This window comes from Anopheles arabiensis, chromosome 2 (genome assembly GCF_016920715.1).
Source record: "Anopheles arabiensis isolate DONGOLA chromosome 2, AaraD3, whole genome shotgun sequence".
In the NCBI taxonomy this organism is placed as follows: domain Eukaryota; kingdom Metazoa; phylum Arthropoda; class Insecta; order Diptera; family Culicidae; genus Anopheles; species Anopheles arabiensis.
This window is the reverse complement of record NC_053517.1, coordinates 27,790,033-27,812,122: the sequence shown is the minus strand read 5'-3', so window position 1 is coordinate 27,812,122 and position 22,090 is coordinate 27,790,033. Positions and strand designations below refer to the sequence as shown.

The 22,090-nt window shown below is 47.2% G+C and overlaps 2 protein-coding genes across 2 annotated transcripts; both read right to left on the bottom strand.

Moving 5' to 3' along the window:
• Positions 1 to 22: 22 nt before the first annotated feature.
• On the bottom strand, positions 23 to 7,876 carry LOC120898639 (endoribonuclease Dcr-1). The gene is made up of 8 exons (XM_040304759.1): positions 6,997 to 7,876; positions 5,430 to 6,930; positions 5,043 to 5,360; positions 4,735 to 4,974; positions 1,880 to 4,672; positions 629 to 1,813; positions 455 to 561; positions 23 to 369 (listed from the first exon to the last, which is right to left on the bottom strand). The coding sequence occupies exons 1-8, from the start codon at positions 7,683 to 7,685 to the stop codon at positions 195 to 197; spliced, it is 7,008 nt and encodes a 2,335-aa protein (XP_040160693.1). The 5' UTR covers positions 7,686 to 7,876; the 3' UTR covers positions 23 to 194.
• Positions 7,877 to 8,414: 538 nt separating this feature from the next.
• Positions 8,415 to 14,306, bottom strand: LOC120897085 (alpha-tocopherol transfer protein-like). Its single transcript, XM_040301699.1, has 8 exons — positions 14,117 to 14,306; positions 9,920 to 10,028; positions 9,666 to 9,825; positions 9,501 to 9,582; positions 9,199 to 9,378; positions 8,987 to 9,097; positions 8,765 to 8,898; positions 8,415 to 8,693 (listed from the first exon to the last, which is right to left on the bottom strand). Exons 2-8 carry the CDS (start codon positions 10,008 to 10,010, stop codon positions 8,594 to 8,596), a joined length of 858 nt encoding a protein of 285 aa, XP_040157633.1. The 5' UTR covers positions 10,011 to 10,028; positions 14,117 to 14,306; the 3' UTR covers positions 8,415 to 8,593.
• Between the last annotated feature and the right edge of the window lie 7,784 nt (positions 14,307 to 22,090).

Genomic DNA, 22,090 nt, shown 5'->3' with positions numbered 1-22,090 from the left:
TTCAAATAAATTGCCGTTGCGGTTACACGGACACAGACACGAATTTTATTACGATCTAGCTTACACGTAGCCCGTTCTTCTCCCCCCAAGGATTCTATTTCACTAACATACAGTAGTACAATGAATGAGTGTGCAATCGCAGCACCGTTATAAGGAACCAATTAGCAATTACGCATTTGCGCTACATTATCTGTCTATCGGCGCTTGTGATGGTTGGCATAGCCGAGCTTCTTGAGCTGGCGAAGGGCACACTTTGCCGCCGTACACTTGGCGATGCGATAGTTCCTTCCAATGCCACGGAATGTACCTTTGCCGAACACTTCCACCGTTACCCGCACGCGTCGTCCGTCCGTTAGCTTCTCCGGTTTGCTGCAAAGCGGAATTCCAAGCATAGAGGTTAGTGAAACGTAATACGTAACGGCTTGAGAAATGAGGGACAACCCAAATACAGTACCCAAATTTGGCCGTCTCCGGTTCCATCTCGAGCAGTTCGCGTATCGGCGATTTCGGGACCGAGCTGCTGAATTTCTCTATTTCCGGTCCCATCATTTTCCGATACACCTGTGGCGAAGAATGTAATAATTACCGCTTGCTACACACTGGTTTGTCCACTTCAACCCCCACTTACCTTCCACACCGTATCGAGCGACATGTCGGAATCGAGGAAAATGGCACCGGCAATCGATTCGAACACGTCGCCCAACGCTTTCGGCACCTCCACATCTTCCGCCTCCCCCACACCGCGGCCCTCGCCGGGACCGTCCTCCCCCATCGCACCGTACTCGCCCAGCTCGTCATCTTCGTCCGGCAGGTAGTATTCCTCCTCCGTGATGCGATGCCCGTTCTCTTGCTGGATGCGAACGAATCGATCGATCACCTCCTGCAGCCCGGGCGACAGGTGCAGGAAGTACTTATGAAATCCGTGACGTACGGCGAGCGAAGCAAAGATGGTATTGTTCACCAGCGCCGACCGCAAGTCTGTGAGCGCGCCCGGTGAATGCTGCCGGCGGTCCTCGTACAGATGGCGCGTGATGAGGTAGTCGAGGATGGCATCGCCCAGAAACTCCAGCCGCTGGTAGCAATCCGTCAGCCGGTTCGGGCTGTACGAGGCGTGCGTCATGGCTTGCAGCAAGTAGGAACGGTCCCGGAAGCGGTAACCAAGCGCCTGCTCGAACTCCTCGAACCCTTGCAGCAGCCGGGCCAGCTCGCGGGACGTTGCCGCGGCACCGGTTTCGATGCCACCGAACGTAATGTTGGCCCGCACCATGGGCGAGGGCGGTGCAACCCAGTGACCATACTCAGCAATCGTTACGCCAATGGACAGCGGTCCATCATTCTGTCCAGTAGCTTTGTAAGGAGTAAGCGCCGTCTCGTTGTTTGAATAAAGCTTCACCGGCGGCTCACGGATGGGGAGCACCCGTATGCCAAGCCATGCCATAAAGAGGAGCGCTCCGCGGGGGCCACATTCGATGAGGTAGGCACCGATCAGGGCTTCCACACAGTCTGCCACCGATTTGTCGGGAATGCTGTGCTGCGTTACCAAATTGTACGGGATGTAGCAGGACCCATTGTCCGCTTCGTGCTCGTTCCCTTCGCCAGTGGTTGTATCGTCGTCATCGTCGTCGTCGTCGTCATCGTCGTCGTCTTCATTTCCGTCCTCACCACCGTTGCTGTCTGCATGTTGTAGGTCGAACCGGTCGACATCCTCTCTGCGTTTGGCCCGTGCACGTTCCTTGACTAGTTGACAGATTTCAGCGCACGACAGACGCTTGATGTCTGGAAGATCGGCCAGATTCCAATGGCAGGCAGGAATCTGCAAATAGTAATAAAAAAAATTAATTCCCCCTGTATAATACTCTGAACCTCGCACCTCGCATACCTTTGCATCAATCAACGTTTGTTCTAGCTCCTTCGGCACGTAGTAGCAGGGTGGCAGCCAGTTATCGTGTGGTTCAAATTTGGCCGCAATCATGCAGTCGCCCAACCGCTTCCTGCGACCCAGCCGGTAAAGGTTCAGATTGGACACCTGCTTCGACCGCAGGTGGCTTAGCTTGCCCTCGTGCACGTTGTCGTACCGGCAGTAGAGGTAGGTGGTGATGGCGTACTTCAGAAAGGAATCGCCAATCGTTTCCAATCGCTCCAAGTTGATGCCATCGTTGGCGTTCGACATGGTTAGCGCTTGTAGAATAATAGCCGGACTGGGACCGGGATGTTGGCTCAAATCTGGCTGATAATCGAAACTGAAGTAATCAACACCCCCGGCCTCAGCTGTCGTACTGAGCACACCCGCACTGTCGTTCTTGTTCGCTTCGTCGCTCCGCATGGAATGTTGTTTCGGTTTGTAGTTGCAAGCCGTCTGCCCGGCGGCTATCGCCGGAAAAGGATCGCAAATAGTCAGCTCGATCACTTTCGGTGGCGAGCTAGCACCCTCACCTTCCTGGCAGCTTTCGTCCAGAAAGTTATCAAACTGTGAACCGCCCCGGAAGATGGTGTACCGTTCCGGGAAGAACGGTCGATTCAAGCAGTACAGATCGTGCAATCGGAGCCATCGTTCCCCGCTGCTACCGTTTCGCACAAGCAGCTCGAACAGCTGCTCCGGCTCGACGTACGGTACGAGCTCCGTGAACGGTTGCCCGCCCAAATCGTCCATCAGTGCGCCAAGGGTGGCCGCTTCCGACTCGTCCAGCTTCGATCGCCAGTGGCTTACGGACAGCGGTTCGTTCCATCGCACCAAGCTGCCCTGCTGGCGGATGGTGTCTTTGGTGTGATTTTTCTGCCGCTCAAACCGTTGCTCCGCTTGCTCCCGCTCCTCGGCACACTGCCGATCGCTCGGCGAGTAGCAGAACCCATCGACCGCGTTTTTCGAGCTCTGATAGAGCATATCGTTCTGGCGTGACCGCTCAATGATGCTCTGCTGCGTTCGCTGCCGCTGCAGATCACACTCGGAATCGATCGCTTCGGCATCGGTTTCCGACTTGAACTCGATCTTCAACCGCCCACCCAGATTCACCACCGTGTCCTGTGACTGCGTGATGGTCCGGTTCCTACTGCCCGGCTTATCGCCCGAGTCGTTCGCATTGTCCGTGCCCGATACTGCCTCCTGGCTCGGCTCTATCGCATTTTTCGGCTTTTCCGAACCATCGTACAGATAGTAATCGTCCTCTTCGTCATACTCGTCCGAAGAGTAGAAATTGGCACTGCTGTTGCTGGAACAGTCGGAATCGTACCGCAGGAACGAGGGCGATGATGCGCCTCTCCTACCTTCTTCACCCATATCGTTATCGGTTCCAACGCCCACCGCCATTTCGTTCGACCATGTACCAATTTCAAGCAGCGTTCCATCGCTATCAGTCTTTTTGTCGCCAGTATCATCCTCTCCATCCACCTGACTCTTTTCAACCTCAGCAATTACACCGTGTTCCATCTTTAGCCCATCTTCCTCATCAACCTCCGCAGCATCACGCGCGTTCGGCGCTTCCTTTTCTAGCTCCACTTCATCTTCCACTTCCGGCGCACTGGCATCGATCGCTTCCTGAGCTTGCGCAATTTTCTGCTCCTTCGTTTTGCGCAGCACATCGGCCAGATTCCAGCCAAAGCTTAGCATTGGCCACTGGAACTGGCCCTCCTGCAGCTCGTCCACATTTTCCCATCCCAGCCGCAGGTCGCGTGCCACCTGGCGCCGTATCTCATCCGCCAGCAGCAGCGCGTTGATGCGGTACAGTACGCACGGCAGGCAGACGGCCGCACGCCACAGCGAGGCAGGGAACGGATGTATCGTGCACAGCTCCGGTACGAGGATCTGTTTCTGCTCCAAGTTTTCACGCTTGGCCCGCTTCGTCTCCTCCGAGCTGGTCGGCAATGCTACACCCTTCCGGTTAACGTACCGGGGCGTCAGGAAGTTTAGCCGCGCACTGGTATGGTCAACGTCCAGCAGCGGCTGGCGTTGGTTCTGAATGTGGATTTTGTACTTGCGATGGTAATACTCCTCGAACGTCGCGTAGTTCGACCCGGGAAAGGTGCTCTTCGGCGACAGATGGTTGCATATTTCCGCCACGTAAAAGTACTGCGGCTGGTCGCGGTTCCGATACCACGGCATTACAACGGCGTCCCGAAATTTGCCCACATCGAACGTGTAGCCCTTGCGTGCCTCGTCCGGTATGAATGTTGGTCCGCTGCGATGCACGTTCGTGGCAATCTTTTCCACAAACTCCCAGTCCACCATCACGTCGTCCGATTGGAGCGGTGGTTCGTCTTTACCAGCTGCACCCGCAACAGCTTGCCTGACCGTCGGAACGATGAAGAAACAGTTCTCCGTTGCGTTCGCATCGTACAGCATCAGGCTCTTCTGCAAGCGCAACACTTTGGTGAACGTGTACTTCACGAAACAGTTTACCATCTCCAGCTGGTGGGCGGACAGTTTAACGCGCTGCGGGCACAGATCGAGCGACACTTTCACCTCGCCGGACCGGGTGAATATGGGAAAGGAGCTTATCTTTGGTATCAGCTTCGTGGTCAGAATGCCAAACCCTTGTGCGGATTCTTCCGGTGCGTATATTTTGCGCCCGCGCGTATTCTGCTCCTCGGGGATGGGACAGATCAGCTCCATGCGTATGTGGTAGAGATAGGCGACGGTTTCAGCGTCAGGTCGACACTCGTTGAACACGGAAGCGATCTGGATGGAAATGTATGTTTAACACAATAATTATAAATAACGTCTGACGTCAGCGTACATACCCTTTTGTAGTAATATTGCCGCCGTTTTGTTGTGCCCGGTCTGGGGTCGCTGTTTTCGGACAGTATTTTGGCGTCCGATTCCTCCAGCTCAAAGTTTTCCCAGTCCGCTTCGAACGCACGAAAGGCTTCCTTGCCGAACGGTTGAAAGGAATTGTCAAGCTCCCCAGCGGCATGCAGCATCCGGCAAGTCATATAGGCAGCCAGCCTGCGTGCTAACGTTTCCGTAGGCATCGGTAATCCCTTGAAAACGATATGGTTAACTGTTGATTAGGAACTAACGAGCTAATGATGTCTTTATTGTTGCTTACCAATATGTCTTCTTTCCAGGGCGAGTTTATGGGCAGGCGAATGGTGTATTGGTACAGCTTGCGCCCCTTCCGGACGGTAGTGGCACAGCGCCAAATCGGAGTAAGCTTAGTGAATGTATCGCTCGGCAGCTTGGCACAGTACTTGTTGAGTGTTTGAATGGCATTTCCCAGCCACAAAGAGGCGCACGTTCCGTTGGATTGGAGTGCCACAGCACCACCACTACCCGGACGATACACTTCTAGGCAGTGGTTGAAGCAGTCGGCATGCTTCAGCTCCCAATCGGGCGGCTCTCCATTGCGGCACTTGGCAAGTAAAAGCTGTGGAGAGAAAACAATAAGTTGATTGATAAACTAACAATTGCAATTCCTATTTTCAAAACCACAAACCTTTTCCACTTCACGGTAGATGGCAACTTGCTCGATCATCGCATCTGTTGCTGTTTCGATCATTGTTCGGTCCTGACCATCGATCGTTTCGCGCGTATTGTCGTCTTCCGACCCTTCGGGAATCATGCCATCAAGTGAAACGTCCTCGATCGATTCCATATCCTCCTGTTGTTCCTTGCGTGAGGCAGCATTTTCTGGCGTGACAAACAACACATGGTACGCGCCCGGCGCTTTCGCCCGACCCTTGCACTGAGCGTAGGACCGATAGTTGGCGGGACTGTTCCAGCGAATAACTAGGTTACACTTTGGCAGCTCGATGCCCTCCTCCAACACGGACGTCCCAATCAACAGGTTGCATTCGTGCATCCGGAAGCGTTTCAGCACCTCCTCCTGCTTGCGATGCTCGATGGCGGTCTGCTTGAGGCAGTTTTGCGGATTGGTGGCCACCTTGTCCACCGTGTACTGTGGGCTGATGAACTCAAATTCGCGCTGCGAACGGGACACCTCGTACAGCAGCACGTAAAGAATGCGGGCCATCGCCCGGTTGTTGCAGAAAATTAACCCGCACAGCGCATCGGTCGTGTCGTTCGATCGGTGGTGCGAATGTCCCCCGCCCGCGAATCGCTTGCGGCGGAAATTGTTTGCTCGGCTCTCGTGACCGTGCCGGGGTGACTGCACCCCTAGCGTACCACCACCCTCGGCGACCGCATTGTCGACGGCTTTGTGCTTTAGGTTCAACCGTTCGGTTCGCTTGCGCACGGACGCTAGCAAACCGTCCAGCTGCTTGATCCGCTCATCAACGTCCGCTATTTGGGCGCCGAAAGTGTGGTAGCTTTTCTCCAGCTCTTTACACTCGACGTTGCGGCAGAAGCAGTACAATATGCGCTGCAGATTGTGCACCTGCTGATGATGGTGCAGTGTGGCCGGCTGGTTGCGATCTTTCGGCCGGTTGCGTTGCTCACCGAACCATGCCAGCACCTCGAGCAGGCGGCGAACCTTGGGCGTCGAGTAGCGCTTGATGCGCTCCAGTTCGGTGTCGTGCTGTGCGAAGACGGACGCCACCGTCGCTCTTGCCTGCAGCAGCGTGGTGTACACCATGCAGAACAGAAGAAAGTGCCGGTCGTAAGGCACTTTCACCTTCTCCTGGTCGATGGTCGTTAGAAGTTCGAGTGCACCGCGATCTGCGCCCCAGGGTCCGAACTCGTCCAGCAGCTCAAGATACTGCTTTAGGTAGCTCAACGGACCGACCGTGGGATCGGGGATGGATCTCAGCTCACGGCGCAGGTCATCGTTTTCCTCATCCTTCTCCGGTTCCCCGTCTGTGTCCGGCTTATCACTAGCGCTATCGTTACCGTCCAGTCCGTACACGGCTAGCGGTTCGTAGCGATGCTGCTTCAGGAAAGCGATCTGACGCTGTATTAACATCCTAAGATGCTGCGTCAAATTGGATGGCTTGGGTGGGGTGCATTCCAGGATTAGTTCCGTAGGTTTTGTGCTGAATCTAAAACATAAAGCAAACGACGGTTAACTGAAAGTCACACACAAACAGCGAGTAAAAGCACCTTACCTGAGAACGCTTGTGATGTCGCTCGCAGTTTCGATACGTGCACGCAAGCATCGTTCAAGGTAATGTAGCTCCCAGCACAATCGTTCCGGCGTACAGCCCGCACCGTGCAATGGACCAGCTAATCCCAAGATTCTCGTCCGTTGAGCGGGCCTATCGGGCGACGGTGCCTGATGCGTCAGTCGAGCACAGATCTCCCACAGTTCCTGTCGACCGTAGTTTTTGTGACATTCGTCCACAATCAGCAGGCTTATGTCTTGCACCCGTACCGTACCTTGCTCGATGTACTGCAGCAACGTTGTTTCACTGCCGAAGAACAGCACATCGGCCGAAGCAACATCCGTCACTGGCGTGTTTGAAGCACCGTCCGGTTCGTGTGACCCTTCACTGTCCTCCACATCATCGACGTTGGCGACCTGTAGGTCGGTCAAATTCGAAACCATCGACGACAGCAAGCTTCGATCCATGCGCGTGAGGTAGATGGCTTTTCCCGGTGCTTCAGGATGACTGCTCCAGCGATTGGTGCGCATCGACTGGATCAGCTTTACGGCCAGGAACTCTTTGGCGGAATTGTGCGCTATACAGACGATAAGATTTTCTTCCCGAGCCGTAGCCAGCAGCTCGGTCTGATAGTCCCGGGGCGTGAGGGCTGTGGTGTGGATGTTGCCATCCGTCCAGTGGAACAACGACATGGTGATTGCGTGCGAGGAAACGGGGCGGTTTGTACTAAACTACACTACGTCTATTGCACTGCTCTTGGAACCGATGGTATATTATACATGCTGCGATGCGGCTGGAAGCCCTGGTATGCAAATATTCGGCACCCCGGCAAGAGCGCACATGCTGAAACACTTTGCACGAAGAAGAAGCGTCTTTTTTGTTGTTGTTGATTGTGTGTTAGTTGTGATTTGTTTGGTTTCACGCCGGGCACAGTGGGCGAGCGGTCATCATTGTGTCGGTTGACGTTTCATGATTTTTTTTCTTGAATAACATATTTGAATCGACGGTTGCACTTGCACAATGTGTGCACTTACGCAAAAAGTTTTTTTTTCTCATTGATTCACTGATTATTACTGCAACAAACACGCACGTCTTCTTTATTGATTTTACAGTTTTGTTTGATTTTAGATTAATCAACTCGTTATTGTAATAAAAAACACCTACCACCATAAATATCTTTTTTGAGATTGATTTTTGAGAATTAATAAAACATCCTACTAGAACGGAATTATATCGATTCCTGTTGGGAACCAATTTTTCTTTTTTTTGTATAATGTCCCACGCTGTCATAAAATAAATATAAACCCATCAGTGTGTGTCAACGAAGAAGAAAACAGGTAATTTTTATATTTTGAAAATAGAATCAACATTTATTAAAAACCATTACATAACATTTAACTTCTACAACAATACGCAGAACAAATTTTACAAAAATCTCAATTTATTTAATTATAGGCCCTTACTTTCCCCCGTTTTAATGCACTCATATAGTATATCACCCTTCTTTGTAAAAAGTTTCTAGTATAAAACTAAGTTAATGTACATATACAATACAAATAACACATTGTAAATAAAATGCAACAATGCAGGGCACTGCGGTTTAATCAATTTCCAGTTTCCGTAGCGTGCCAGAGAGATCATTGCCATTGCTTCGTCGCGACTCATCGATCTTCCAGCGCGTACCATCGGTAATGTAATCGCTATAATGTAAGAACAAACGTTGGCATTCTTTTTCTTGATAGAAGTGTGCTTCATTTTCGGTTTTGCTTACCGTTGCAATTTAATTCTGTTGAACCAATCCTCTTTATGCTTAATGATTGACTGCTCACCACCGTACTCGTCGGGTAGGGCGGCCTTGGGCAGGTGCGCATAAATCGTTTCCGAGTTGGGGAGATGGAAGTGTAGCTTTTTTTTTTAAATAGAAGTTAATTATCAATTATTTACGTAACGAAAAGAAAATATAAAAACAGAACATGAAGTTCTCCATGCATACCATTTCGGCCACACGTTTCTTCATGAACGGTTTCACCAGGCACATGACGCGATCCAGAAAAGGCGTACAGTTGATCACATGGATGGCCTTCAGACGTACCGGGTGTGCTTCCTGTGGTGTACCGGAGGAGCGATAGAAAGTAGGATTAATTAAAAAACAACCCTAAATCAAAAACCTTCCCAAAATCGTGGCCAAATTTCGGCCTCCCTTACCTGAGTGTAGCGCATGTAGACGCGCAATGTCGACAGTACGACCTTGGTCATGTGGCGAAGCGTGAAGCCATTCATGTCGAAGATCGGCACGTCTCCACCGTCGTTCATCGGGACATCCGGTTGGATCATGCGTAGATCGGCAATAATGAAAAACGTCTTAATGACATCGTTAAAATCAAACTGCAATCAAGAGAGAGAGAGAGAGAGAGAGAGAGAGAGAGAGAGAGAGAGAAGGAAAGAGATGAACAGGTGGTAAAAAACAATAGAGATACAAATCATTCCTTTGCGTCCAACTCTCTCACCTTATCGGGATCACAATCTACCAAACGATAGTAAATAAACTTGTCCTCACAGCCTTCCACCGACGGTAGGGGCACCATGTCACTAAAATTGAGTTAAATAACCATTTTTAAATATGATTACACAAGTTTTTGAGGGATAGATCGATCGCAAGCAATCGAACGTACATTGCTTTTAAAATATTCATCACATTGCTGTTGAGCGGATCGCGGTTGTCGAAGATCGTCGGATTGTTCTGCCGGAGGGTGTAGCCGAGAATGAAAATTTTCTTCGCATACTCGAGATCACCACGGGTCGAGTGAATGTACCGCTGCAGTAATGTTGGATCTACATTTTTGAAAGTGAAAATTAAATGTTAATTGTTTAAAACAACAGCATATCGCTATTTCACCAGCCGCAAGAGAGTGTGTTATCAACTTACGTATATTCTGGGGCAGATGGGGCTGTGTTGTAATCCAGTCCTTCAGCCGTTCCGCTCCCTCCTCTAGACTAAACTCCTTTTCGATGCCCATCGTATAGTTGGTGCCGGTCTATAAGCCGAAAAATAAATGCGTTCGATAGTTAATTTAGGCGTTTATCTAGAAGCTTAACCCTGCTTAATTGCGAAGATTACTCAATGTATCTTTTATGCAGAATGACGGTGTGTTTGTTTTGCTTTTATTTCTAAACGATTATCAAAAAAACCTTAATTTACTATTTGAGCGCAACGTTTAAACGTAACCCTTCATTTCAGTCGAGGCTTAAATATTCGTTACAATCTTTACGACGATACGTCACACGCATCGCAGTGGCCCAGACCACAACTTGCCCATTTCCAAAACAAAGAAAAGAAGCCCATTTGTACGGAAAAGAAAAAAAATCACCACAGCATAGCATTAGCCCCGAGGTGCGACACTGAAATCAGCGCTTCTCACTGTCAGATAAATCACTGGCGCGGCCAAGGTTAATGTTGGCTGGTGGACCTGTTTTGCATTGATTCATTCGCGCGAGCTTTGCGCGTACCGGTTTGTGAGGAGTTTTGCATCGGAGTTTGATTTTTACCTTTTTATTGCTACCACTCGGACTCGTTTAAGAACTAAAAAATTCTCCCTCATCGACCGGTTCCGGGAATGGAAGGTGGCTTAAAAAACGTGATCGAATCATACCGAAATAAAGAAGCGCCGCACTGAACCAGGCACCAGATGTTGTGCTAAAAAGCCGCCGTATCTCCAGAACGGTGTTCAAAATTCTCGTGCAGCTTAGGCGGACTTTGCGGAAGAGTCTCGCTGCTCGAGCAAATATTTGCTTGTGGATGTTTGCTTTGAATCGATCAGTTTGCTAAACTCGTCCATTTTGACCAACCAAATGGTGTTTTGCAATGGTGTTTTTCGTCGGCCATACCCCATGCGAGCAGAGAAGACGGTGCTTTATATAAAGTACGCCTAAGCAAAAGCTCATAAAGACTAACACCAAACCAGCCACTCAACCGGTGCGCACTGGTAACGTTTATACGGGCACGGGAGAGCGGAGCAAATAGTGTTCTCATCGTGCCGCAACTGGCAAGGGTCAGAAAATTAATATCATCTTTAACCTTCTGCTGCAAACGGTTTAGCAACTCGCGCCTCAGATCGTTTGCGTGTTGGGTTTGACATCCATTGTTGGACAGGCTCCGCGGGAGGAGGTGCTGCGCATTAGTTCGTTCGAAACACGCGTGTTGTCCCGCCACATGGTGACATATTGTGTGACGATCGTGTACGTGGTTGAGGGCCACCCAGAAGAAGAATCGTATTTCTAAGCACCTGTTTTTAACTGCAAGCTCTGCCTATGTTTTACTGACCTTAAGATTGCAGTCTTGTATCGTGTTCGTTTTTAAGGCAGCATCGTCTAAACCGATTGGGCGAAGGTCATACGAGAGCTTGGAATGGGCGTTACACCAAATCAGTGAAGCTTTGACGACACCCACAGCATGCAATATTTTCGCGAACGTAATGTCCTCTATTCTGCTTCTCTGCCTCGTTTGTGTGTGTGTAACTTTATATGTGATCGAAAACACGACCCAAAAACATCTATACACACATATCAAAACGGCACTAAAATCGGAACCAGCGAAAATGATAAATTGAGCCAACCACGACCATTTCACCATTCCGTCGTTCGTCACGGTCTATCTGAGGGTTATCGAAGAGAGAAGAAAACGGTGGCGCATGAACGGCAGCCAAAATACGAAGAAAAAATCAACATTTGGTGCAATATCTGAGCGATGGAAGGTGTTCCAAGCTCACCGCTGATCATGGGTTAATCGAAACGATCGTTCGAAATCCGATCCAATCAAAGCGTGGTGTTCCTTCGGATTGCAACAGCTTCGACTGCCGTTAGAGGGGTCAGAAAAAATAACACACACACACACACACATACATCCAAAACAGCGAGAAATGTTAAACCGGCTAACTAAACAACAGCCTTACACACAGCTCGTGCGAAGCGAGCGGTGGTGATTAACTATCGAGCGGCACCACGATGCTTAGTATCACCTCGACCTTGCGGGTCAATCGGATCGGGGCAGGTGATTTGAAACTTTAATCGCCGGAGCCTGGTACTAACCTTGGCGACAGCTGCATTGTGTTGGTTGCACGCTCTCCTCAATAGCTGTTGCCTGTCCGTACCATGTCTAAATGATTTGACACCCGAATTAGAGTGTAGCAGAGGTTGCCAAACTGTGAAGCTAATTGTTTTCTCGTGTGAACCCCACTACAGCTACAGGGGTGAATATAATATCTAAATTATAAAATCAAGTCCATCTCACACTCACTAACCTGGGGTGGAAGTGTTGTGAATCGGTTGCAACATTGCCACCTTTATTTTGGTTTAATGCTTTTTCCGTTAGCAATTAAAAATAATTGAAATCCCACGAAAAGTGGGTAGCTCCAGTAGGGGCAGGGTATCTGTGCAAAGGGGTTTATGTTTTATGAGAAAAAAGGCCTGGCTGCTAAAAATGAATGCTAACGATGACATAAAGCAACGACGTTTGCATCTCACCGGGCCTAGCAAAGCGACAAGCCTCCGCCAAAGATAAACTATGCGCAGTGAAGTGATGGCATCTGCCGACATCATTAAGGAGTTACGCATGAAAAACGTTATAAACTTTTTCACTCAACGCTAGCAGAAGGCTAAGATTGCCACTGCCCAACAGGGAGGGCGTGTGTGTGGAATTACCTTTATAGTTATCGTGGGGTTTTTTTTGTCTTATTCCTTCTTTTTTGCAACCACCTACAACGATATTGTGGCAGGCGAGACGTATACTGCATTAGGTAATGCATCCGTGCAGTTTGTGAAGAAACAGAGCAAAATGTGATGATGAAATCCGGTGTGACATGTGTGGAGCAAGCATTGAGTGATGCCGGTTCTGAAGCAAATGTTTCGGTTTCTGCCAATTTGTTGTCAGAAATAACGAGCAACCCCTCGTTATGCAGTCCCGCTCCAGCGGCCCGACCGTCACCCGGTGTGTAGAATCATTCCATTATCAACTTCACAAGATAGTGCGCTATTTCACACTTACTCTCGTTTTCAGCGGCCCAAAACCGTAAAACAGATTAAAAAAGGTCTTCATGGCTGAAAGAGTTTGCTGAAAAGCGGCCAAAGATGTAATCGCCCTCAAGACGCGCGGCTTTCTTTTCTCACTCCCAATCTGTTGCCACTTTTTTACTCACACCTGCCCGCACAACTCTCCCATTTTAGTGGAAGGGAGGAGGGGTGGTTTGTTAGTTACTGTTTAGTTGCAACCACTAAAGCAAAAGCCCACCACGTTTCGGAGGCCGACAGCAACCGAAAGGGAAGGGTTCGTCGCTTACGGGCGGGTGTTGTTTGTACCAGCGGTGTGTTCGGTCGGGCCGACAAGAGCTAACGACGACCGCTTCGCCATCAACCAATGGCGAGAGTGTTCAAACCGGGGACGGGCTTAAGAGAAATCTAGCTTTGCCTAGTTTTGTTGTGGTTTTAAGATGCATTTTTAGCCTTTTTTCCATTTCGTTCTTCTTTGTTCAAGTCTTTCGTTTCGGCTGGAACAGCGAACTACCAACTGCTACAGAGCTTTGTCTGCAAATCGGAGATGTGTTATGTAGGTTTTGTTTTGTGCAGCGAGATAAACCTTCTTCTTAACTCCACCGATATTATGCAGGTGGATGCAGCGATCTGCCATTCGCTCTCACTCTCGCTGCTGCAACTGATTCAGCGAAAGGGAGGGAACAGGAAATTAAAAAAAGGGAATGCAGTTTTGATGAAGTATGCGTAAAAAACAGGTTATATGTTGAGCTCTGAAGGCTTAAGCGAATATCGCGACACTTCCTGCTTTTGGTACGAAAAAAATGAAAACAACTCGCACAACAGCTTGTCCGCTTCCTTATGCACTTTTACGAAACGTTCGTCGCGACAGTGGTCTTGAAGACTTTAGAAATAATCAATGCTGACCGTCACACTATGCCGCAATTATCACACAATGTACGTTTCCGGTTGAGTGCACAGCTAATTTCTATGAGTTTTAACGTATAAAAATGTATACAGTTCGGTTTGAAACGTTTAAGACACTACGAACCACTAAACCTTCTCATTTGTTGCTTATTTTTGATCGGCCAGCTTTACTTACACTGTACAACGGTTGCTAACAATCGAACTAAACGAAAAGCAAAGCTACGCCGGTAAAGTTAAAAAGCTTTTAAAAGAAAACACACAACACCCGGGGGGGAGGACAAATGTAAGAGTAACACGCGGCCAAACGCTCTGCCAAACCGTGTCCGACTGTGATCACGTCCGAACGGATTGTGAGAGGAAGATTTTCAGCGCCTCGCCACTTGAGGCCAGCCAGCCAGATCGCTCAACCACCAGATTCGGTTGGGTGCTTTTCGCGCTTGCTTCGCTGGGTCTCTTTCGGCTCTCCGGCATATCGTCGTTTCTGCTGCTCGCGGGCGTGTTTCCTGTGATAAGGTGTAATGCTTAAATCGCTTGAGAGAAGGAGAGAGAGAGAGTAAAAAACTCGTCGCATTAATGAGCTTCGCGTGGCATCGACCGTGAGGCAAACCGTCGTTTGTCGTTGGTTTAGCGGCGGAAGGTCAGCATAAACAATGGTGGTAATGGCGGCAGGCGGCAGCCGGTTTCTCGTGCGACATTTCTCGGGAAAGTGAGGTTAAAGGGTGGAGGTAGATACAAAAGAAAGATCAGTAAGGGGTGGAAGGGAAGGGCGGATTGATAAACACACCGACCAACCAAGTGATCGGGTGGGTGGAAGATCGGTGCGGTGTGTGTTGTTCGCGTTGTCCGAAAACGATTTATTTGAGCGAGGGAGTGTTTGTTTCTCTCCCATACATTATGCAACTGGTTCACTCGGTGGTGTGGAGATAAACACAAGCTGAAAGCTTCTTGTCTTGGCTTGGTAAATAAATGGAAGAAAGGAACGAAAATAACGCAAACTGCAACCTTGCCAAGACTGTTTGTTGTGACTTTGAAATAACAACAAAAATCATCTTGCGTGACGACGCGTTTGCTTTACGTTAAAAAAAAAAAAACAAGCAGTAAATACTTCTCCAGAACGTGCTTACAGTGGAACATAAGACCACGATCGCTAACAGCTAAAGTAAGTATCGACGAGACATTGCACTGAGTGGTGAACACTTCACCGCAAAGATGGTAAGCTTTCTTCAGAAGCTTTCCGTACTGCGGCAGCCTCGCGACCATGTCCTTGATTCTCGCATGTACTTCTTGATCAAGGGTGTACTCAATCAATGTTAATTGATTTGTGAGCCATGATCTTTACAAGCGTTAGCTCACACGATATCCCATCGAATCATCTGAAAGTTATCCAAGCATGTTGGTTAGGCTAGTCAGAAATAAAATTCTGCACAATCTGCTGTACGAAAATATCTTTAAATGCATTTTGTACAGTAGTAATCTCAATGGCACAACCGCTATTCGCAGCAGACGGATGGAGACAATAACTCATCTGAAACCATAACGGCTCTGTTGCGGATGTTGTGGAATGGATATGTTTAGCAAAAATCCCCCCAGCACATTCACCTTTGGCCGTGTACATTGTCGGTGAACTTCAGTCCATCCGGCGACAAGGTGTACATATTGATTAGAAGAAATAAACCGGTAACTCAGTGAATCATTTAACGACCGCACGGTCGTCGTGCTTGCCGTGTAGTTGGGCTTGCAGTTGATCGGGGAATGGATTTGAATTCCATTATACGCCAACTAATTCCATCTCATTACACAAGCCGGTAGCAGTCGGTGGTAGATTTCCGAGATTGATCGCAGAGCAATTGTAGATCGTGTGAGAACAGTCACGGTTGCTTCCGGCTTACATTTATTTCATATGTACGGCTATAGACCGGTGGCTGTAGTGTGGTGGAATTGATGGATAATCTTATCATCGCTTGGGTAATATTTCTGCAAATTTGGCCTGCTTAAAGGTGATAAATTGCTATCATTTGATACGACACCAGACACATTTTTGATACACGTTTACCGAAACACTGTTTTTTTTTGCTCCGCCACGCTGATCCACTATTGAACTGCCGTCTCGCTATCGATCAGCTGAGAGATTAATGGTTTGGCCTACATTTTTTAAGCGGGTCTCAATTTCGCAGCTAAAAACGCGCTTACAAACGCTACACACTCCTAGCGGTTTAACAGCTTTGGTGCGACGCAATGTCTTCAGCTAAGGGACAATCAATTTTAGCAAGTTTGCTAACGGTGTGAAACGATTTCTGACACCATCCCACACACCAACGCGCTGCGATTGGGATAGAAATGATTGAATAAGCAGATAATTAAGAAAGCTTTTTGCCGCTGTTTACCGCCAGTGAGAAGGTATGTAGACAATAGGATGCCCTTTGCGGGTCACTTCACGTATGCCAAGGCGAAGGAGGCGCTTTTTATCGGCAACACGTGCATTCGAGGGTTGTGTCATCGTTGAAGTACATCCGGTGTAAATATTATTTAGTATAGTAGTAAAATGTCATTAATTATAATGCACCTGCAAGAAAAGAACTATTTTACGTTGCTGTGTATGTATGCAAAAGCAATATTTTATGTTTTATTGTATCCATTGAATTGATTGTTACTGTGATATGACATGAACATAAACAAAAAATGTGATATAATTTTTTTACTAACTACAGTTTGTTCCCGAATTACATAGTGTATACGTTCCCAAGCCGCACTATGCCTGTGCCGGTCTCGTAGTACAGTCGTCAACTCGTACAACTTAACAACATGCCCGCCATGGGTTCAATCCCCAAATAGACCGCGCCGCCATACGTAGGACTGACTATCCTGCTATGGGGGGGAATCAATTAGTCACTGAAAGCCAAAGCCCACAAGTGGGTACAGGCAGGCCTTGACCGACATCGGTTGTTGAGCCAAAGAAGAAGAAGAAGAAGAAGAAGCGTTCCCAAGCCCGGTCTCGTGGTATACTGGTCAACTCGCACAACCTAATAAAATGCTCGTTATGGGCTCAAACCCCGAATGGACCGTTTCCCCATAAGCAGGACTGATTAACACTCGAATATATTTTTTTGTAGAACGCTTGTTATATTTAAAAATTGCGGTTTTTTTTATCTTTGAAATGATTTACAAAATTTTACATAATCACAAGATATTCTATATTAGATAAATTGTACTAATTACACATGATCTGTGAAATTCAGAAAACTACGTATCTCCGAATCTGCACGTCAGAAACATACTGTGCTATAATCTTGAAATATTAACTTAGCTTAACTTACTTTAACTTATTTTAATTTGCAACTTGAACTGCAAATTTTGCTTAAACTTTACGTTGTTTTGATGGTATTAATCAGCGTTGATTTGGAAATATATATAATATAAGATTTGAATAAAAAAAAACTTCTGATTTATAAACTAGGATGGCTGATTCAATAAAACAATAGCTCATAATAAATAATTTGATGTTAAAGTTTTTTTTTTATTATTCACTTTAAATTGTAAATTATTATGCCATTTTACCTAAAAGCAATGCTGCATTAAATATTAATTTATCACAAATGTGTTTAGATACTATTCGATAATAGCTAGATAATTTGGAGTCAACATCATTCATTTTACCCAGTGTGCGTAATCATAGTGGAAGGTCCAACGGTCACGATTGGCTAGGTCAAAATGTATTAATCCACGATACATTAGATTTGCAGAACCATGCTTCTCGAAATGATATGTTTTTTTTTTGTTTAAAATTATAGAATGTCGTAACAATGTGAATCAAACAGCTAGAGTTAGTACATTTCGGCAAAGGCATGGATACCTTGCATATACTGTGGCACCCCTCGTAACGATTGTAATCCGTTCCAGTGCCTCACTTGTTATGCGGGTAACAGATTCAAGTCACTGCTTGCATTGCTGCAAAATAAAAATGTTAAACGATTTTTTATTGGGTTGTGTCTAGTAAGAGTTCAGATGTTGGACACTTCCAATTTTCTTTTATCGATTTTTCGATAACGATTGAAATATTGTTGTAAATATTGTTGAGCACGAACTAAATTTTCAAAGATTACGATAAATGTATTAAATTTACAGCAATGTTCCATGTATCATACCACAGACTTGTACATCATACATTTAAACGATAAGCAAAATTATAAAAAATCTTAATGTTCATGAACTTTATTTCACATCGGCATTAAAAAACGAATCAGGAAGAAAAATGATATTGATCGTTATGCAAAATTATACTCGTTAAGAGAGGTATTAGTTGGGCATTTGATAGGTTTGCTCGTTATGCGAAAATCTCGTAATAAGAGGTAATACACTGCAAAATTGAAGTACCGCAAACGTTAATGGTTTGAGTACATTGATGAACGAATAATTCTGAGTACAAAAATCATTCTTAAACTAATTTAATAGATAAAATGAATACTAATGAAACTTTTTTAAATCATATTTGACAACAAAATGGAGAGTTACAATATTTTATATACATTTTAGATTATTTGGCCTGTCTCTTAGTACGTTCTTCAAAAACTTAACAATGTGCCCATCATGGGTACTTGTAATGCTTGCATACAGCTCAAGTTCTGTAAGGATCGCGCCCCTCATACGCTGAACTGATTATTCTGCAATGATTATACCAACAAGTTAGAGATAGCCAAGCTCAGTACTGGCTGAGTCAGGCGTAGTGCCAAATAAGAAGAAGAAAATTAGATTATTTATCTGCTTGTTCTAATTTTGTCTAAGCATAACGGGCAGTTTAAATAGTTTGTAAGTTAATTAAGAGCCCCAGTTACCTTTAATATGAACAATGAATCTATTTACACTTATTAAAGGTAAAGTAAGCATTCACGCCCGTGTGTAATTAGGATCGTTCTCTATTCTCCATATCTGTAATCGCTTCTGTAGCTTCAACAGATCGATATCGCAATGCATGTAACATTGCTTTCCCAACACGGCTCTGATCATGCCGTGCATTTCTGTATCCTATCGACGCGGAATAATTGTATCCCACACGTTGCTTATCGGCCACCCCAAGCGCAAATGATTGATGTTATCCGAGTGCACCGGCTCCGGCAAGAGCCAAACATCAGGTGAAGGTACACATTACACGCTCCACGGAATGCTGCCCGCTGATCTCAAGAAGATGTCTGTTCTTCGCTTGCCTGTTAAACGAACCACCAAATGCTGAGGTTCGGTAGAATTCATATTTGTCTAAGGAACAAAGCAATTCACCATTTACTCGTAGGAGACACACACATACACACACGCGCGCGCTATCATCCACCAACCGCAGCCATTTGCCCAACCATGATTGATGGAGTTTATCGATTGCTGCTCTAAATTTCTACACAATCGCACGATTTATTGCCCGTGGTGTACTTCTGGCGGCAACCAATCGTACTAAAGATCTTTAAGCTGATTCCAATTGTTGGGTGCGAAGAAGAAGCAAATGCAAGGGAGGAGTTTGAGGAGAGAGAGGATGAGGAACGCAGGGATAGTGTTCCGTGCGTGCGAATGCGATATTGATCGGTTTTAGAGCAAAAGTGCCGTAATCATCAAACCGCACACCATTCCACAACCATTGATTATGCACATTTATTCGGTTATGCATGATAAACTTAATTAAGGATAGTTGACGACCCGTGTGAGTGTATTGCAGGGTGGCACACAATCGATTGTGCGATATCGTGATCGTTCCGAGGTGTGGCGCTTCTTCGGTGGATGGAAATTGCCGATTGCCTTTATCTCTTTAAATGCATGGACAACGTGTTTGGGGGGAACCGATTCGCACACCATGTGCCCGTTATCGGATACTAATTTAATGTACGTAGATGATGGCGGAACAAACATCCATGAGATGGTACCGCACACACACACACACACGCGCTCGCAGAGATAACTTAAAGGGAAAAGAACTCGCCACAAATAACATACGATATGCAATAAAAACAAGCAAACTGTAGTCGTTCACGTTCGCACACTGAACGAACCCTTCCGAAGAGGATAGCCAGGTTGCCACTAAAGAAAATGTGCAGTTTCGCTCTCCTGCATTCGCCGCTTCCGGGTCCGCTTTCGAGTTTACTTTTCAGCTCGTTTTACTATCGCTCCCATCGCACCGGACAAGCATACACACGACCTGTGTCCGGTAATATCGGAATTTGTTTGGTGCTAAACTGCTAAGCTAGAGTGCACCGAAGAGCGCAGTATGTTGAGCGGAAAAGGCGGGGGCGAAACGCTGAAACGAATTGGTAGCGGGTCTGCAAATGAAGTCGAACACATCTGTCGGTGGTCGGTGGTCAGTAGTTTATTCGCCTTTTATGCTTCCCGCACCTCCATTCGGTAGCTCGTGGAGCCTTGCTTGCTTGCTTGCTGTGGCGAGTTGTCCGACAGGGCGAGTTCATTTCGCTCCGTTGCAACTTCTAACCGGATATCTGTCGGTGCCAAGCTCTTACTGCCTGGCATCCTGAGTATTGTCTCACGCTTAAGCTGATTGAGTTTGCTGACACACTGTGGCAGTAGTACACATGGCAATTGGCAGTGACGAGTGTACGTTACCATTGTCCTGCTGTCGAACAAAGCATCCTGTCTTGTATTTCGTCTTATTAAGCTTTGTGGTGCTGTTCAACTGTTGAATTTAGGATCTTTATTTAGAAACTTTTTTGGATTTTCAAACACTAAACTACAACAGGAAACATTAAAACCCCCACTACACCTGTACAGGACAGAACAAAGAATCAGGGGGAAAAAAAGAATGCTACCAGAAAGTCCCGGTGTGCGTGGGAATGTAAAACAAACGGAATAAATTTCCATCAAAAGGTAATGCACAATTGGCGAGACTGTTGTTATGGCAGGAGACAGGGTGAAAGGGGGTGAAAAGAAGAAGTAAAATAAAAACCAACCTGCATACCGCCCACAGGTCCGGCTTCCGAGTGCAATGTGCGGGGCTGCTGTTTGCGAACGGATGGTTGATTTTTTGCCAGCAAACAAAGGAAAAGTGCAGGAAGGAAAACTTTTCCCACACCTGCAGCGGGCGGCATCGCGCGAGTTTTCACTTTTTTTTTGTTGAAATGGTGTTCGAGTGTGTGTGTGGTCGCCCGGTGATGGTCACACGGTCGGTCCGCCGGGAAGCTGAGCCGCTGTCCCCTTCCCATCCACTTTATCCTTCCTGGCGGTGTGAAAAGAAACCATAAATTATGCTCCCACTTCAGCCAGGTTTCCACTTACACCGGGCCAGCTAACGGTGGACCGCATTTAACCGACCGAAACTTTTGCGCCAACCGTGTCCGCGAACGCTTGCTGCCCGTGTACAGCAAAACAGGCCGAAAATGTAAAACATTTCTTAAAACACAGTACCGCACAAAATCGTATCGGGGTGTGAAAAGAAGTCAAAACCACCGAGGGGGGAACAGAGAGAAAGATACAAAGGGAGAGAGAGAGAGAGAGAGAGAGAGAGAGAGAAATAGTCACCCGTGTGGGCCACGTGGAATGGTGCAGTGATACAGATTACGCTAGAGTAATTTATATGTTTCACCTTCGTGCGCTCTCGGGCACGGGACCGGCACCATTATTTAGCATCTGTGATTTGGCGTCCAGTCGCCTGCCCGTTCAACAGGATAGTGGAATAGAGGGTAGTTAGAGGGGAGCGGATACTAACTCCCCCCCTGTTCGTGGAATTTAAACACACCAACAATGCAAATGAAAAGTGCAAAAGTTGAACAAAAAAAAAAAAAACACACGTTATTTGTGGATATGCCGGCATGGTGGTGGCCTTCCTTTTTTGTTTTGTTTTATCTGACCAGTCTGCGAGGCGTCTGGGAAAGAACGGCCCCCAACAGCGCCTCACACCGGAAGCGCCTGTCTGGCTGTGTCTGTTTTGTAAATTAACTGTTTCAATTAACGGCTTTCGTCCGTACGTCCGGCGGGGCGAGTTTGGTGTCGGTGACATGGCCGGCAGCGCGCCGTCCGAGCTGCCAGTCAGATTTGAACTTTCCCGATGCGTTCAAGCCAGGGGGAGGGTGTATTAGACACTGCTAATTTGCGCACACCGTGCCACCAAAACACCTTTTGCGTCCGCGTAGCTCACCGATACGCATCGAATGTGTGCGCGTTTGTG